The sequence below is a fragment of the Ylistrum balloti genome, unplaced genomic scaffold, assembly GCF_031769215.1.
Source record: "Ylistrum balloti isolate Yb309-2 unplaced genomic scaffold, AGI_CSIRO_Ybal_v1 Utg369916, whole genome shotgun sequence".
In the NCBI taxonomy this organism is placed as follows: Eukaryota; Metazoa; Mollusca; class Bivalvia; order Pectinida; family Pectinidae; genus Ylistrum; species Ylistrum balloti.
Genome location: NW_026782036.1, coordinates 256,348 through 277,110, shown reverse-complemented (window position 1 = coordinate 277,110; position 20,763 = coordinate 256,348). Strand labels below are relative to the sequence as shown.

Genomic DNA, 20,763 nt, shown 5'->3' with positions numbered 1-20,763 from the left:
CTTGTGCTTTTAATTTTGGGACCAGAAGAAACATAACTGCTTCCAGACAGCCATTTTCAATTTGGCAGGTAAAGATTATCATCGCTATTTTTTTGCAACGGAATGATCAAATGTTTAGAGAGCAAAAATAAATCCGACTTTCAAAAGATCAGGCAATGGTGGGTGCTAAGATCACTTTAGATCTCATTTTGTTTTGTCGGTTTTAAGTCAGCATTGGATAGATTTGCTCAACATTGAATCTTGAGTATTGAGTTAGTGTCCATTATATTTAAGGGCATATGCTACCTTACATAGCCATCCTCAAATTGTTTTGAGGCATTATTAAAAATACTGACAGCTATATGTAGAAAGTCAACAGTATTTACCAGTGTCTTTATGCACACAACATGGAAAGTTTCCTGAAGTATACATGCTGGCCAGAATTTCAACAAGATAAATTTGTGCTTTCGCATCATTTGAATGCTTTAAACCTATTTGAAATGCTGCACTTGATTTATATCTCCATTGAAAAGGAGATGAGCAAAGATGCATATAGCCATTATCATCAGTAACAGTGTGGTTGGTACATCAAACAGAAGCTGTTATGTGGAAGCCATCTTGTCCAACTGGAAAACAAATGTGGTCTTTGTTTCTGGGTTTAAAAGAAACTGCCCTGGGTTTAAAAGAAACTGCCCAACATGTACATTATTTCCCAAATTTTGACCAGTCAGAACTAAGTTGTCCTTTCTGCTGAGATGTCTGAGAAGCACTTTGTCAAGGCCTTGAAAGTCATTGTACTGAAGCTGTGACTGTCTGTTAATATAGAAATCAAATTTGATACCAAGTTGCTGTAGTATACTTTTACAATTTGTTTATTTCAGATTCTTTTGTCAAAGCCAGACTTTGAAAAACACTTGCATCTTGCAAACATTGCCCGTAGATTGTAGTTCTGGTATGAGAGGTGAGATGTTTGTCGATCACTAGAAGCACATCAATAACATGAACGGGAAAAAATAGCAAATACAGCAACAAAATAAGAAAAAAGAGTTTGACCAGCAAAAATATAGATTTCTAGCGTCTAAGGTTTACAAATGTTGGACCAGAATATTTCTGCATCCGATGCAGGGCTACACCACGTGCAACGATGACATAAGAGCGCAAGTGCAGAAATTTCAGTCTACGCCGGTAAGGTTTCTCGGTTCAGGTTGGAAATCTTGCAAATACACATAACATATACATGAAAAATAGTCAAAAAGTAAATATATTTATAAACTAAACATTTACATTAATAGTAGAGAGATGAAATTTGTGTAAATCAAAATTTCCTCTGATTTCTGACATTTGATTGTCATGGTTACCTACTGAAAAAATGCTAAAACTGCAAAAATACTGCTAATTCTAACCTAACACTACAACTTCTTAGAAAAAAATAATTCTGAACACCTCTTAAAATCAACATTGTCGGGTAACAAAGTACTTACATTTCAGCAAATTCCAACTCGAAAATCTTTAAACAAAACACTATGAAAATTTCACTTCCTGTAAAGCTAGTTTTTGGTGCGTAGACACGGATTCGAGACTGCACAAATAGTAATCTCCAACACAAAGCTGAAATATTACGAAAAAAATGAACCCCACATTGTCCACTTAAACACGACAAGACTAATTTTAGCACGGATCTATTTTTTTCAATTTTGATTAAAATCTTTATAATGGGGTAATCTAATGAACAAAAAAAAATCACCATGGCCACACCAAGAAACTGTTCTGCTACCTCACGATTCCTTTTCTCCGCCATATCATCTTTAACCTTTTATCGGAGAGCTCCGTATGAGGGTATGTAATTCAGAAGAAAGGCAATTATTTCGCGATATCCGCACTAAATTCCAATCCAAGATTTCCGGAGTTATAAACATTTAACAAACGTTCATTTATATAGTACTAATATGAAATGGGCACTGCCCAAAAGCGAGCGCAAGTTGACCAACAAGATTCACATTGTGAACTGCTGGATTCATGTCTGCACCGACATGTGTTTTTAAAATTTATTTGATATTTTTGTATTGAGATTTAACAAAACATTGGCACATATACATGTACCGATGAATCTTCATCTTCTTTTAGAAAACATTGCATTATCATGATCAGGCGGTGGTTTGGTGACGCTGTTGGAAGACTTGTCTTTCACCTAACCGTCTGGGGTTCGATTCCCTGAAGGGATATGGGTTTCCCCCCCCCCCCCCCCCCCCCCCCAGTTGTGATTTATATAAGTTGATATGAATGAAGCATACAACCATACAACGAGAAGGCAGGCAAAAAAGAACAAAGCAATCTGAGACGACAAGATAACGCAAAGTGTGACATTATTCCCCGCGTTCAGCTGTTTCAAAGAAAGACGCACAATATCTTTATATATGTCAATATTACACCGACAAGTTTAATTTCTTTTTGTTATCTTTAATTTTTCCATACAAGTATTGAAATGAAGAACTTCTTCTAGACTACTAGCTTGATGCCTGTACAGCTTTCAGTACCGTGTAATTACCTCGAACGCTTTAAGAGAACTGGTCTGAAAAAAACTTAACTATGTGATTTGGCCTATCTGTTTCGATGGTAACCGAAAAAGAATTTAAATGGAGAACTTCCATATAGCTAGATATACCACTAGCTTGATAAGTGTAGTACGTTTTGAATAATAGTCTTGGACGGTTTCAGAGCACTTTGCCAAAAAAAACTGAAATTTTTGATGAGGGTTATCTGTTTCCATGATAACAGAAAAAATTAACTTACCTTACCTAAAATATACAGACAGTTTTGTGGAGTTGAGTGGAATGGTTTTGAAGTTGTAGCCAGCAAAGGAAACCGTAATTTTGCGTTTTGACTCTGTTTCCGTGGTAACAGAAAAATATAAAAGATGAAATGTCGTCAATAGCAAAAGTTGTAGCTTAAAGAAACCCTTGGACGGACGGACTGACAAAACGGCGACTACACGCTCCACGAACATAATACAAATACACAAATCTGACAAAGAATTATTTACCCATTATATTTTTGGATTCAATCTCAGTAATTTTTCGTTTTTGGGTTTGTGATAGGTGCGACGTCATGCAGGAATAGTTCACGTGATATAACTTGACAAAATGGCCGCTCCAAAAAGCACAAAGCTCTGGAAACGATGGCGAGACGATAAACTATAGTTCTTTGCAACTGATTTACATGGACTTTAATATTGGATCGTTATAGTTGATATCTCATGATATCTGTGAGCACTGTTTCATTTTACTGATAAAATGATTTTATAATCAAGCTAGGAGACACATTCCAAATAATATGTGCCGAGTCATGAAATAATTCACATATATATAGGGCTGGATCCAACGTGTCACAGATGCAGTCCTTGTAATGTCCTCTAAAGTACTTTGTTGGGTCAACGTCCTTTACTAGTTATAGCGATATACACGTACTGTCCTTTCAGCCTGTTCACGCATTGCTGCACGAAAATGCCGTGACTGAAATGAATACTGACGGTAGCTGTCATCCCGTCTTAAATTACATCAACAATATTGTCGGATGGCTAGGTAGGTTATGTCGGCGCCCGCTGCTTGTATAACGTTTAACAGGCCAATTATAAACGCAATTCAAACTTTCTATACCATTCAAGGTCGTTCCGGATCTTTGCTTTTGTCGTGACTTCACAAACAACATTCTCGAACGTTACCGCAAATGGAGTTGTCCGACACAACTTGAAAGGATCAACTTTGAATGACAATCTTAAACAACATAACGTACTTTTTTATAATATATATATATATATTGGCTACAAATCCATCCTCGAAATATTATGATTTGCTTATTACTACAAGGTACTTGCACATGAATTCTACTGGAAAACAGTTGCATGGGAAAGGAAAAAAGACTCCCATCCAGTTACTGAAACATTAGATTAAATACATAACGATACGGATTATTACTAGCCAGCCAATTTGATTTTACGTGACATGCCATCAATTTTATTCCGTTGCTTTTGTAGAGAGATACAGTAGTGGTTAATATCCCGTCAACAGTTGGTCATTTTGATGTCCAATCAACAATAAGTAGTTTTGATGTCCCATCAACAGTGGGTAGTTTTGATGTCCTGTCAACAATCAGTAGTTTTGATGTCCCATCAACAATCGGCAGTTTTGATGTCCTTTTAACAATCAGTATTTTGATGTCCAATTTACAATAAGTAGATTTGATGTCCCATTAACAGTCGGTTATTTTGATGTCCCATCGACAGACGGTAATTTTGATGTCCCATCAACAGCCGGTAATTTTGATGTCCCATCAACAGCCGGTAGTTTTGATGTCCTATTAACAGTCGGTTATTTTGATGTCCCATCGACAGACGGTAATTTTGATGTCCCATCAACAGCCGGTAATTTTGATGTCCCATCAACAGCCGGTAGTTTTGATGTCCTATTAACAATCAGACATTTTAATGTCCCATCAACAGTCGGCAGTTTTGATGTCCCATTAACAATCAGTCATTTATATGTCCCATCGACAGTCAGTAGTTTTGATGTCCCAAGAACAATCAGTAGTTTTTATTTCCCATTAACATTCAGATGTTTTGATATCCCATTAACAATCAATATATTTGATGTCCCAATAACAATAAGTAATTTTGATGTCCCAAAAACAATGAGTAGTTTTGGTGTCCCATCAACAGTTGGTAGTTTTGATGTCCCATTAACAATCAATCATTTATATGTCCCATCGACAGTCAGTAGTTTTGATGTCCCAAGAACAATCAGTAGTTTTTATTTCCCTTCAGCAATCAGTTGTTTTGATGTCCCATCGACTCGACAATCGGTAGTTTTGATGTCCCATCAACAGTCGGTAAGTTTGATCTCCCATTAATAGTCTGTTGTTTTGATGTCCCGTTAACAATCAGTAGTTTTGATGTCTCATCAACAGTCAGTAGCTTTGATGTCCCATCAACAGTCGGTCATTTTGATGTCCTATTAACAATAAGTCATTTTGATGTCCCTTCGACAGTCGGTAGTTTTGATGTCCCATGAATAGTCGGTAAGTTTTGATGTCCCATTAATAATATGTTGTTTTGATGTCCCGTTAACAATCATAAGTTTTGATGTCTCATCAACAGTCAGTAGCTTTGATGTCCCATCAACAGCCAGTCATTTTGATGTTCCATCAACAGTTGGTCATTTTGACAGTCGATAGTTTTGATGTCCCATAAACAATTAGTAGTTTTGATGTTCCCATTAACAATAAGAAGTTTTGATGTCCCATTAACAATCAACAGTTTTGATGTCCCAGTTTGCAATCAGTTGTTTTGATGTCCCGTTAACAATCAGTAGTTTTGATGTCCCATCAACAGTCGGCAGTTTTGATGTCCCATTAACAATCAGTCATTTATATGTCCCATCGACAGTCAGTAGTTTTGATGTCCTAAGAACAATCAGTAGTTTTTATTTCCCATTAACATTCAGATGTTTTGATGTCCCATTAACAATCAATATATTTGATGTCCCAATAACAATAAGTAATTTTGATGTCCCAATAACAGTGAGTAGTTTTGGTGTCCCATCAACAGTTGGTAGTTTTGATATCCCATCAACAGTTGGTCATTTTGATGTCCTGTTAACAGTCGGTAGTTTTTATGTCCCATTAACAATCAGTTGTTTGATGTCCTTTTAACAATCATTAGTGTTGATGTCCCAATAGATATCAGTTGTTTTGATGTCCCATTAACAATCAGTTGTTTTGATGTCCCATTCACAATCAGTAGTTTTGATGTCCCAATAGATATCAGTTGTTTTGATGTCCCATTAACAATCAGTTGTTTTGATGTCCCATTAACAATCAGTTGTTTTAATGTCCCATTAACAATCAGTTGTTTTAATGTCCCATTAACAATCAGTTGTTTTGATAGAACTTTTATGGACACCAAAATAGAGAAGTGAAACACAAAAGAGAACGGACAGAAAACAGTTTCCTTGGACATCAAACCCGTCTCATATCATCCTGCAAAATATGGGTCAATGACAAAACTATATTACCTTTATTATAACCTAAGAGCAGGACTAGTTATATGGTTTTCCTCGGACTTGGTCGTCCCATAATTACTGCTTCATATACGTTTATTTCAAGTATATATCATAATGCTCTTCTAATGCAAAGAGCACTTGTTATTCGTTACTGTTTGTCTTTTTGTGTCCCAAAATATTGACGCAAGATCAGCTTTTGATTATTAGGAAATTGCTTTAACTGTGTGCATTCACTTCCTGCAACCTTGAAAGATGTACATACATTTGCAACCTCTGATTTGAACATTGGTCAAGGTCATCCATTTGAACAAGCTAGCCTTTTATGCCAGTATGTTACTGAAACAATCTTGTATAATGAAAGGAGACATCTTGTATCTTGTACAGTATTTAAAACCTTTTAAAGATATTGAACTATTTTAACCCTGTTACATTGAAGGTGAGTTAATGTAATCATGTAAATAGACACGGTAGTCCTTTCCCATGCTACAGGCCAAGCATCATGAGTTTGACATTTTCCGGTTATCAAGACATTATGAATTGGCGCTGGTCGAACAAGGACGCGGTCCGTGCCATTAGCTTACTTGCCATACGTGTGTATACAAGCAAGTGTCCAGATCAACACTACCCATACAAAACAAAGTATTTAGATTAGCAAAGCTCATCTATTAACATAAACCAACCTTACCATATATTAAAAAAACTCAAATTCAGTAACTCAAACCAAAGTTTACAGACTAACAAGTTTCAACTATCCACAATTACCATAGTCACACAAACCAAAGTTTACAGACTAACAAGTTTCTACTATCTACACTTACCATAGTCACACAAACCAAAGTGTACAGACTAACAAGTTTCTACTATCTACACTAACCATAGTCACACAAACCAAAGTGTACAGACTAACAAGTTTCTACTATCTACACTAACCATAGTCACACAAACCAAAGTGTACAGACTAACAAGTTTCTACTATCTACACTAACCATAGTCACACAAACCAAAGTGTACAGACTAACAAGTTTCAACTATCCACACCAACCTTAGTCACACAAACCAAAGTGTACAGACTAACAAGTTTATCTACACACAAACCAACTACACACAAACCAAAGTGTACAGACTAACAAGTTTCTACTATCTACACTTACCATAGTCACACAAACCAAAGTGTACAGACTAACAAGTTTCTACCATCTACACTCCATAGTCACACAAACCAAAGTGTACAGACTAACAAGTTTCTACTATCAACACAAACCATATTCACACAAGACAAAGTTTACAGACTCACAAGTTTCTACTATCTACACACAAACCAAAGTACAGACTAACAAGTTCACCAAACCAAAGTGTAGTCACACAAACCAAAGTGTACAGACTAACAAGTTTCAACTATCCACAATTACCATAGTCACACAAACAAAAGTTTACAGACTAACAAGTTTCTACTATCTACACTAACCATAGTCACACAAACCAAAGTTTACTAGATCTACACAAGTTTCACAAACCAAAGTTTACAGACTAACAAGTTTCAACTATAGTCACACAAACCAAAGTTACCTTAGTCACACAAACCAATGTGTACAGACTAACATGTTTCAACTATCTACACTTACCATAGTCACACAAACCAAAGTGTACAGACTAACAAGTTTCTACACACTCCACACAAACCAAAGTACAGACTAACACACAAGTCACACAAACCAAAGTGTACAAGACTAACAAGTTTCTACTATCTACACTTACCATAGTCACACAAACCAAAGTTTAAAGACTAACAAGTTTCTACTATCTACACTTACCATAGTCACACAAACCAAAGTGTACAGACTAACAAGTTTCTACTATCTACACTTCCCATAGTCACACAAACCAAAGTAACAAGTTTCAACTAACAAGTTTCTCACACAAACAAAGTGTACAGACTAACAAGTTTCTACTATCTACACTAACCATAGTCACACAAACCAAAGTGTACAGACTAATAAGTTTCCATACCAACCATAATTACACAAACCAAAGTGTACAGACTAACAAGTTTCTACTATCTACACTTCCCATAGTCACACAAACCAAAGTGTACAGACTAACAAGTTTCTACTATCTACACTAACCATAGTCACACAAACCAAAGTGTACAGACTAACAAGTTTCTACTATCTACACTACCATATTACACAAACCAAAGTCACACAAACCATAGTCACACAAACCAAAGTGTACAGACTAACAAGTTTCTACTATCTACACTAACCATAGTCACACAAACCAAAGTGTACAGACTAACAAGTTTCAACTATCCACATTTACCTTAGTCACACAAACCAAAGTTTACAGACTAACAAGTTTCAACTATCCACAATTACCTTAGTCACACAAACCAAAGTGTACAGACTAACAAGTTTCTACTATCTACACTTACCATAGTCACACAAACCAAAGTTTACAAACTAACAAGTTTCTACTTTCTACACTAACCATAGTCACTTAAACCAAAGTGTACAGACTAACAAGTTTTCACTATTCACACAAATTATAACATCGAGATCAATAAAGTTCAAATATCCAAACAAATGAAACTATCCATACTAAAAATTGAGGTTCCGCCGCTATACACACAAACTAGCAAGGTTCCTCTGTACACACAAACCAAATATAAAATATTAACAATTATCCACTTTACAACGTATACAATACAAAGTGAACGGTTTAGTGCATACATGTATTTATTGAACAGCAAGTTACGATACAAATTGAAATAAATATGATTTGAGTTTATACAATTTCTTATATTCTTTATCTAACATGATAACAATTTATCGGTCAAACATTAACAAGCCGTTGAACAGTTTTTGAGTATTTACTACATGTATATATCAGCAATATATTACAAGTAGCGCTTATTTACAATGTTTTAAACAAATGTTAACTACAATGAAATGAACAGTTGTGCGTCTAAACTCCTATTGAACATGAAACTGAATTTACCAGGGGTTTGTCTATATATAACTTGTTTTCTTTTTAATTATGTATTTGCTTTTGTTTGTTTGTTTTTTTTACATAAACATACAGTAACAACACGTCTGTACAGGTCCTAAGCAGTATTCTGGAGAGAACACCATGACGCTCCACACTTTATAATAGTTTTGTCTCTTAAAGCACTTCTGATGATCGTATATTACTGTTAAATACTTAAATATCATACTATGTTACTTCATTCTGACTTTAATTTCACATAAAAGATTTTTTATCGACAATGTAATGAGTGAACTGCACGAACAGCCGTCAGATCTGTCATATTTTAAAGATATTAATTTGGTCACGTGCTAGGTGTTACTTATGATACTGAAGTTAAAAAATAATTCAAGAATATCGCCCATACTTAATTCACATATAAGAGGGTTGAATGATCTTGAAGCTTAACTCAATTAATTTATCAAACTGAACTTGTATACAAAAATAAAAACAAAATAATACATATGACAAAAAGGTAACATAGTGAAAATATTACAAGTCAAGCTTGTACCATCACAGATATATATATACACGTTACCAACCAACAGTCACATGTAAAAATTACAACGTTTTACTGGGACCAAAACATGTAGAAAATATATGTGTACATAGACCATGTCAACTGTAACATAACTGGTTTAAAGAAACCCTTTGAAAGGTTTGTAATTTTTATTAAAAGGTCTTACTTTTAACACTCTGTTAACTTTTAGCACTATTGCCATCTGTACATTTTTCTATTGCAAGCCAAGTTGACATTCACTCACGAAGTAATGTTCACCCAGTACTCACTAGTATTATGACAAGTTTCGTATGTTAATTAAAGATCTTATCGCAAAATTTATGAAATATCTTGATATATTTATTCAATATTATTCATATTACATTGCACGTCAATAGATATAAAGGCTACCAGCATTACATCCTGTATGTATTCAGTATTAAAGAGTACCTGCTATGTATTGACTAATATGGTCACATGTAGGTTCTGTTACAGTGGTAACACTCGATTTTAAAATTATATCACATCTTACAGACGCCCCCACCCCGCCCCCTTCCAAAGTGCAAAAACATCGAACACCAACAATCAACCTCATAAAAATCTGTTTATAATGAATCATCAACCTCCATTTATAAAAGTAGTATCAGTATTTATTTTTTTCAAAAAGAAAGCATATTATCCCTCAATCTCTCCAGACAACTAAGGTATAGATTGATTACTCCTGGGTAATACAGTACTCGTCTTTTTAAAGTGAGATGATCGTGAGATATTAAAACCATGTTAGCATGACTTTGTTCATGAATAGACTTCGTGTTATTATACTGTACGATACCTCACAGTCGGAAAATTTCTTAAAGAAGAAGGTGACGTGGTTTCTTTTGTATGTATACACGTTTATCAACTGAAGAGGTAAGAATAGTAACACTGGTGTGACAGTTATTGACCCACATGTATTTTGTAAACCAAAGTAAAAAGTGTAACGTGAACCGATTTCATGCCAATGAACTACCGCATGGTACTAATGAGCCATCTATATAGATGGTAACAACATGACAAATCAACTCACTCGGAAATACGCAATGCATTCTAGACATTAGACTTAAACTCTTCTCTCTCTCTCCCTCCTACTTTCTCTCTCTCCTACTCTCTCTTCTCTCTCCTCTCCCTCCCTCTGTCTCCCTCACTCTCTCTTCTCTCCTCCCTCTCTCTCGCTCCTACTCTATCTCTCTCTCCTCTCCCTCTCTTTGTCTTCCTCTCTCTCTCTCTCTTCTCTCTCCTCTCTCTCCTACTCTCTCTCATGTTTTATTACAAACTCACGATGTAAATATGCAAACTTTATAATCTTGCTGCAAACGTTTGGACTTGATATAAGCTTGTAAACTTATCTCAAATTTCTTTACATGTAAATGGTATAAATATATATTGTATAAATCAATGTACACAAAAGCCAGTCTGAACAGCAACCACAACCGCACACTAACAGATACATCTCATGAACATATATATCTCAATAACATATACGACATCTCATTAACATATATATCTCAATAACATATATATCTCATTAACATATATATCTCATTAACAGATACGACATGTCATTAACATATATATCTCAATAACGTATACGACATCTCAATAACATGTTTATCTCATTAACAGATACGATATCTCATTAACATATATATCTGATTAACATATACGATATCTCAATAACATATATATCTCAATAACATATATATCTCATTAACATATATATCTCATTAACAGATACGACATGTCATTAACATATATATCTCAATAACATATACGACATCTCATTAACATATTTATCTCATTAACAGATACGATATCCCATTAACATATATATATCTCATTAACATATACGATATCTCATTAACATATACGATATCTCATTAACATATATATCTCATTAACAGATACGACAACTCATTAACATATATATCTCATTAACATATATATCTCATTAACAGATACGACATCTCATTAACATATATATCTCATTAATAGATAAGATATCTCATTAACATTGATATCTCATTAACATATACGATATATCTCATTAACATATATATCTCAATAACATATATATCTCATTAACATATATATCTCATTAACAGATACGACATGTCATTAACATATATATCTCAATAACGTATACGACATCTCAATAACATGTTTATCTCATTAACAGATACGATATCTCATTAACATATATATCTGATTAACATATACGATATCTCAATAACATATATATCTCAATAACATATATATCTCATTAACATATATATCTCATTAACAGATACGACATGTCATTAACATATATATCTCAATAACATATACGACATCTCATTAACATATTTATCTCATTAACAGATACGATATCCCATTAACATATATATATCTCATTAACATATACGATATCTCATTAACATATACGATATCTCATTAACATATATATCTCATTAACAGATACGACAACTCATTAACATATATATCTCATTAACATATATATCTCATTAACAGATACGACATCTCATTAACATATATATCTCATTAATAGATAAGATATCTCATTAACATTGATATCTCATTAACATATACGATATATCTCATTAACATATACGATATCTCATTAACATATATATCTCATTAACAGATACGACATCTCATTAACATATATATCTCATTAATAGATAAGGTATCTCATTAACATTGATATCTCATTAACATATACGATATATCTCATTAATATATACGATATCTCATTAACATATATATCTCATTAGTTTTATGAGATGATCTCCATGAGTAAAAGTATATCAGATATTTATTGATAATAGATAGTTATCCTTTAACACTTAAAATGCAAACTTTTTACAATGACTTAGGGGAAGCAACTCTCTTATATCCATTGATATTGCAATGAAACACATCGTGTAAAAGTATTCATCCATTCGATAATTTTAGGGGCCTCAACAGATTCTTTTGAGACAGTTCTATCGAAAAGGAAAACGATTGTCAAATGTGCGTAATTTTTGGTAGACATAAGAATGATGTACGTCACCATTTTTTAATTGCAATGAAATGACTGCCTTTTATTCATCCATGTTTATTATACCCTTGCTGGTCATGAGCTACCTTCGTGTTTCCTATACTTAATTTTTGATATACCAGTCTGTTAAGAATGATTTCGTTTACAAAATGTTCTGTCCTCTTTCCTCTGCTTCGTCTTGGGATTAGCAAACATATTCTCAAACACCAAGGTGAAATACAAAAGCGGATATAGATAGCGCATTAAAAAATGATTACAGGCCTCTGGAAAGAGTGACGTCACAGAAGGTCCGCAAACTGACCAAACTCCATCAAATGTATCTTTGGCATTTGATCTCTCAGAGTTACTTCCCTTCATTTCACTCTACCAGTACTTGACAGTTGATGAGGTCGAGAATGTAAAATCGAACACGACTTTTGAGATTGTCTCAGTTCACTGAAGGGTTACATTTTGATGTTATTAGATCCTTCGCACACGTCAGAAAACTTTGTCATTTCCGGAAAGCGAAGATGAACTCATTAAATCTCTGCATGTTACGTCCGTACAGACGCATTTACCTCTTCCTGTCCTTAATTTACATTATGCTACATTTCCCCTGAGTTCTCCTTTTCGTTTTCGTATTACTAACGGGTACAGATGTGGAAGCTGGAAGCATCGGAGAGAATGCCGGTGTTTTAGACCGATAGGCTGAAACAAAACAAAAAAATATTTACGTTAAAGTCAAAACTTTTTCTTTGGCCCAATATCATAAAAATATTTATTCATTTTCAGTTTTCTGTATATTAGTACATCAGTATATTGTAGCAATCGTCCACTCGTACGTGTGAGAGATCATGACATTTCTGCTATATTATAGCTTACCAGTCCATCTGTCATTCTGTGCATCGTATTCATACTTAGGAATTTGGTCCTTGTCCAGACTTACATCCCACCAGGCGGCACTCACATACCTCTGCTGAAATAAAATATAACCATAAATGGCCAAATCGATTGATTTATGTGACTGGCTTAAGATTTTTTTTAAAAATATCTCCTGACTGCAGTTATATACACTGTATGCTGTTATATATAGTATTCAGTTTTTCAAGAAAACAGAATGTGAGTGAATACATGTTGAAATAATCATCACATACTTTTTATTGTTTAGAAAGTCTTCTGTATAAAAGACCATCGCATCACTTGACCATGAAGGGAGGTCGCTAGTTCGCCCCCACCCCCACACCCCCCCCACCCCAAAGTGGTGGGAAATCTAGTGATATCAGTTATAATATTAATTCTACCTACCTTTGTGGCGGATTTCTCCTTATCCCTATCCTCTCCTGCCATGTCTTCTGGTTTAGTGTCCAGTTGTTTCATAAGTTCTTTCGTATCTCCCGACAACTTTCCCTCTTGTTCCAGTTCTTCTGTGTACGCCTCTAGTTGTTCTGGTGCAGCCTCCCGATAACACACTACAACCATGTAACAATGTCAGTAAAATTCCACAAAGCAAGGAAAAAAAAACGAAAAAAAATCTCAACGTGAAACCTCGAAATAACCCTCCATCGTTTTATAGTGCCATTAATGGCATACTCTGTATGTACAAGTAAAATGACACCCTACTCCATCATATTACATTTATTTATTGGTCGATTTTATGAATTGAGTTGTTTTTCACAGTAGACATATAAATATTATGTTATATATAGTACATAATATTTACTAAAATATACTACACATATACAGGAGCCCTGTACAACACATATCGATCTTTGAAGAGGGCTAGATGCATAATATCAATTTTAGACTTACCAGCCAAGAACATTTCTGTGATGAGACTAAAGACTTACCAGCCAAGAACATTTCTGTGATGAGACTAAAGTGGACAAGTTTAAGCAGACATCCGCCCGTCTCCTCTGATAGCAGACCGTAGAAGTTTTCTGCGGTGCTACTGTACGTCTGGCAGTGGACTCCATATACCTACAACAAAACGGAAGTCAGTGGCATCGTGTGTGTATCGTTTTTTGGTTACTTGTTTCTTCGTGTGTTTATGATTATGAATGTAACAATGAACAAAAAATAAATATATCTAAAATAAAATGAACAAACAAACAACATTTCAAACTCTAGATATCTTTGATAGAGATGAAATAGATAAATTTAAATCAAAATTATGTAAATTCACTGTTATAAATGTTTTCATTCTTCTTTAAATATTCATGTTTTCTTTTAATTTTTGTCTCTTTTTCAAATTGTTTATTTTACTTATTTATTTAACGAAGAAATATCAATGGATTTAAAAGTCAATTATCTTTAAACACGTGCAAGTCAACAAACACGGATCTACCTTGACTCCCATTCCTTTTAAGACCTCCATTTCGTCCCTCCAGTTGATGTGCTGGTCAGTGTAAGAAGGCGGATGGGGCTCACAATCGCCGATGACCACAAACGCTTTAGCTGAATTCTCTGACCAGTCCAGTTGTTGTGCCTTTCGCAGGGCCCACTCATAGCACTGAAAACGTCCGAGAAAATATATTTCAATTCATCAGAGTACTTGGTTAATTTCGGAGTTGACAATCCGTCCTTGAACACCAAATACTCGTGACAGTTTTACAACACTTTGATAAAATCAAAGCCTGTAATTTTGCATAGATCATGTTTATAAATTGGTTATAACACGGACACAAAAGTTGAAAAAAATGGGTAGATTATCTTCCCGCAGAATCCCTCCAGAATATCCCACAACCGAAAACATCCGCGTATGTAAAAATCGATATCTTAATTAAAACTGTAATTATTTATAGCTTAATTTTTTACATCACCTTTGTTAACCCGGATGGAAGAGTACGAGATATATTAATTGTAGGAGGAAACGGGAGTACCCCGTAGCAAACATACGTGGTCAGGCAGATGAAACTATGCCTTTTCACGTCCGCTCGGGGAATCGAATCCCGAACGACCTTACCAATGTGCTACCCGACCGCCCATTAAAAACTCCTTACCTCGGGACTGTCTCCGCCGCAAGTTGATGGCGTGTTCGTGACAAAATGGACAAGCTGAGCTACATCCGATGTCAGGTCGATCGACTTGATGACATAAACATCCTGGTCACAGTAGTCCCCGTGAGCCATGATACCTATCCTAATCCCAGGGATGTCTCGGATAAGTCGAGTGCACGTGTCCTTAATGTTCTGTCGCACCTGTTCAATAGTAAAGTGTCAACATCTGTTTTACTTTGATAATAATTTGACAAAAAAAATGACAGCTATCAAATCTAGAAATCATTGAAATTTACAGGATAGAATACTGAATATTCTGGAGTTCCGGTCAGATTTCACGTTTCCGCTCCAACTGGTCGAAGAAGTGAGAACATGATAATTGTGAGTATACCCTCTAAGTTCCCTCGCCTTCGTGTTATCATTCTTTCTATTTTTATCTCTTGTAATTACTTCCCTTTGTTCACGCTATAAGTATGGTATAATGATTGATGAGCTTGAAATTCAGAGTCCAAGAATTTCGAGAGAAAGGGAGAACGAGTGATAATTCATAATGGAACACTATCTTTAGAATTACGTATTAACTCCATTGAATTGCTTTATGTCTACAGTGCTGTAAGTACGTTAACAAATGTATGTGATGTAAACTACATCTATATGCTATAGATATAGTGTTTCCGACTAACGACAGATACATACCTTCTCAAGGTTGCAAGACATACTTCCTGTTGTGTCGAAACAGAAAACGACTTCTACATTTTTACCACCAGTATCAAAACTAGCAAGTACGTCCTGAAAAAATAAACATAGCTTCTAATTATATATTTTCAGAGTGCATGCGTGTGTAAAATAAGTCTATACCATTATGAGCAATCAAGCGATATTAATGTCACTTATTTCAAATGATATACATTTTTTTGTCTGCATGATTTACAACTTTGTTTTAAACAAGAAAGGGTTATTGAATACATTACCTCTTTCAAAGCTTCAGACGTTTCCTCATTTGTAGTAGTAGCTAGAATGGGGAGAAGAAACCACAGGATATAACAAACAAGCGGAAATTATTCATTCTTTTACTTTCTTGTATCAGGTCTTTGTTTCCGATTCTTGGGCAGTACTAAATATGTCAGTTCATATATCAAATGGAAAGGAATCTAAAACTATATAAGGCATACATAAGATTTGTCAGTAAAATTAGTTGTTTATCTGTCTAATCCAAATAAAACCGATTGATATTAACAACAGCTGTTCCCAATAAAGTCACTTTAATTACTTTACATAAAGTTTGATAAGTAAAGCCGTAGCAATATGGCGAATGATGTCGTAGTGAATCGACAAATAAGTGATTTAGTAAATGGATTTGAATAAAGTACCTGCTGTCACACAACTGTCAGAGGGTTTGGCCTTAGTTAAATCGTTGACCTCTATGATTGATTCCTCCTTCAGGCCTGTCTCAAACAATAGCTGGTCATTCTGCATCGTTCTTGGTTGACCGGCAAGCTGCCACAAATACAAAGATATTGATGTGAATCGCAGAGGTATAGTCTTCAATGTATCATTTGGTTTAGTATTGTTAATGTTTTATTAATTCCAATAGTTCTTTCAGGATTTTTTTAATTCACGGTAAAATTTGTCTGATTAACAAGGACGATTATCATCGGAATCACGTGTTGGACAAAATGTTTGAGTAGAATTCGAGAATTAAAAACGATAATTATAAAAAAAAATATTCTAGTAATATGGATACTCCGCCTTTATTTTCAAAAATTATCATTACAGCCTGAAATTACAACTCAATGTCACCTCCCAACAATCTACCTATATTACGCGCATGTGTTCCCCTCCAAAGAAATTAATATACCTTTAGCATTATTTTTGCAGTTGGAATGTCTTTCACTTCGTGTATATAGGATTTGATGCTAGATACACTGTCTACGTTTTGAACATCCATTGAGATTGTATGGCCGTCTTCAAACCTCAAAATAACGGATATTGTTTTAGCCAACACAACCTGAAACAAATAAATAATAAGTCTTTCATTATGCTGATGATAATATAAAAAATAACCATCGGAGAATCTGTCCACCGTCTAATACAGTAACGAGACGCTCCTGAAAACCAGTAACCTACATGCTGAAAATAATTTAAATCTTACTAATCCGTATTCGTATATATTTTATCTAAAAAATATACTTTTGTTTACAATTTTACTTTTCTGTTACTGATACTCCGCTGAAAGTGAAAGTGGAAAACTTACCTCCCCTTTTAGTATGGTTTCTGGTCTGATTCCTAGGTAACCAATGGTCTTAGTTCTATCGATTAGTTTGCCCTGATATTTCAGGCGAATACGTCTCCCTGACACACCTTCCTCTTCGCCAACCTTCTCGTAGATTTTGTTGGCACTGTCTGTCAGTATGAGAGCAAACGCTGAGGTTCTGCCAGTCGGCATTTTGACGTAAACATCGACGATGGGAGAAGCCATGGTTTCGTCGTATGTGTGGCGAACAAAGTTTTTGTAAAATAATTGACAGTTGTAAAAGAATTGTGATACAGTGGTAACTTGGTGTCTAAAGCTATCTATGAAGATATAGGCTCTCGCTGCAGGTTAGAATGTTATAATTGAACAATTCTATTCAATGTAATCACTATTTATATTATATATTATGCAGTCTAAATATATTGGCCAATCGAAATCGGTTTATTTAAAAACCAGCGACTACTTGCTAAAAATAGAAATGTCTTGAGACAGATTATCGACGCTCAGCAGTGGCAGTTATCCATAACCCCGTTTTTAGTTGTTTAATGTTTTCACGACGACAAAAAGTGGAGATCATTGCTCATATATGTCCCTTTAAGTAAATGGCAAACGAATGGAGGCCCCTCTTGACAACGAAAAAAGATTAATGTCATAAACGAACCAACTCGTACTTGCCAACTCGATCCAGCCTTCTGGATCCCATTCTCTTAACTCAGTCTATTTCTTGAATTGATTCTCTTGTAATACCCACAGGCACTCGAGGCCAGGATATTATTTTTTAAACGTTGATTTTTGTTTTAGCACTCATGACTGACGTTATTTAAACGAAATATCAGCAGAATTCAAGTTTATGTGCCGGTTGACAAATCCGAGGTCCACGGTCGACCGTGGACCTCGGATTTGTCAACCGGCACATAAACTTGAATTCTGCTGATATTTCGTTTAAATAACGTCAGTCATGAGTGCTAAAACAAAAATCAACGTTTAAAAAATAATATCCTGGCCTCGAGTGCCTGTGGTAATACCAGTTGATAAATCCTTCAGTGATAATGATAGCTTTACTGCTTGTATTAATCTTCCGTGTGCTTGTAGATCTATTTATAAGCGTAAAATTTGGCTGTATAAAAGGGCTGATTTCCGAACGTTTAATAATCTTATTTCTAATTATAATTGGAATGATCTTTTCCTTAATTGTAATTCAGTTGATATTGCTTGTGAACGTTTAACTGATATTGTTTTTCGATTTTGCGAATTCATGCATTCCATCTAAAGTGGTCACTATTAGACCTAATGATAAACCTTGGATGACCTCTGAATTAAGGAAAAAATTGAAAATTCGTGATAGGTTGCATAAAATCGCAAGGTCAACCAAGCTTCTTTCGGATGTTAATAAATTTAAGTCTCAACAAAATAAGGTTAACAACATGAAAAATACGCCCGTTTATTATTTTATGAGAATGTTCATAGTATAATTGAAGAATTTGTGTCTTCTGATCCAAAATCTTATTGGAGACTTATTAAAAGGTTAATGAATTCAACTGGAACTTCACAATCTATTCCTTCTCTTGTAGATCCTCACACTAATAATGTTGTTACTAATGATGAAGACAAAGCTAACTTATTAAATTACTATTTTTGTAATATTACACAAGTCGATGATAGAAACACTGCAGTTCCTGTAGTTGAGTCTAAAACCAACAAAACGCTTAGTTCTGTAAGAGTAAATAGAAATGAAATCCGTGATTTTTTTTTACAGATATTGAAGCTCGGAAAGGCCTCGGGTGAGGATGGGATCAGTCCTCATATGTTAAGAAATACAGCACAAACTGTTTGTATTGCACTTGAAATTATCTTTAACATGTCTTCATCGTCAAGTATATTTCCAGCCAATTGGAAAGTAGCAAAAGTTCTGCCACTGTTTAAAAAAGGCGACAGGCATTCTCCCTCTAACTATAGACCGATTACTCTTCTATCTACTGTTGGAAAAGTCTTTGAGCGTGTCATTTTCAAACACCTATATAATTAAAATTCATTGTTTTATAAACACCAGTCTGGCTTCATGCATGCGCATTCTACTGTATATAAGCACATTGAAATTTATCGCAATATTTGTATTGCTTTTGAAAAGAAAAAACATGTATGTATGGTCTTCAGTGATATTTCTAAAAAAAAATTCGATCGTTTTTGGCATAAAGGTTTGATGGTAAAATTAAAATCGTACGGACTTTGTGGTGAGCTATTTACGTGGCTATAAAACTTTGTATTTAATGGGCAGCAGAAAGTTTTCCTAAATAGTGTTTATTTTCAATTAGGTTCAAACTCAGCAGGGGTTCCTCAAGGTTCCATTCTTGGACCACTTTTGTTTCTTATATACATAAATGATATTGCCGATGTCCTTGAATCATCTGCTCGTCTTTTTGCAGACGATACTTCTTTATTAAAGTCTTCCTCATTATGTCTCGAAATCCAAACAGTCTTAAATAGGGATCTTGGTTATATCTTGTAAATCAGGATGAAGTCTAACATGAAGTTCACAACTCTTATGAAAAGTGTATAGTTCTGATAAGTTTATTTATCAACTTTTTAAAGATCGTATTGTCTGCAAAATAAACACACAATAAGAGAGATTGGAGGGTCTGTTAACACTAGCAGCAGGGTAAACATTAAAACCTATTTAAAGAATAACAAAAGTCCTGGAATGGGCGGGTTCACGGTTGAGTTTTTATTTAATGCAAATACAGGGTTAGTGTATGATTGGCAACATTCTGAAGAAAACAATATCCCCAACACGCCTTTAATGAAAGATTTTGAAAAGGGCTTCTGCTTCCGCATGTCTCTTGGGATTTTGCTGAAAGGTTGATTCACTTTTTTGTTTTGTTTTTCTTTTTTTCTTTTTCTTTTTT

At 34.7% G+C, this 20,763-nt stretch overlaps 1 protein-coding gene across 1 annotated transcript; it reads right to left on the bottom strand.

Moving 5' to 3' along the window:
- Nucleotides 1-13,205: 13,205 nt before the first annotated feature.
- Nucleotides 13,206-18,085, bottom strand: LOC132546792 (uncharacterized). The gene is made up of 11 exons (XM_060210508.1): nucleotides 17,861-18,085; nucleotides 17,465-17,614; nucleotides 16,989-17,103; nucleotides 16,578-16,618; nucleotides 16,303-16,395; nucleotides 15,610-15,807; nucleotides 14,955-15,119; nucleotides 14,458-14,587; nucleotides 13,916-14,079; nucleotides 13,493-13,586; nucleotides 13,206-13,318 (listed from the first exon to the last, which is right to left on the bottom strand). The coding sequence occupies exons 1-11, from the start codon at nucleotides 18,083-18,085 to the stop codon at nucleotides 13,206-13,208; spliced, it is 1,488 nt and encodes a 495-aa protein (XP_060066491.1).
- Between the last annotated feature and the right edge of the window lie 2,678 nt (nucleotides 18,086-20,763).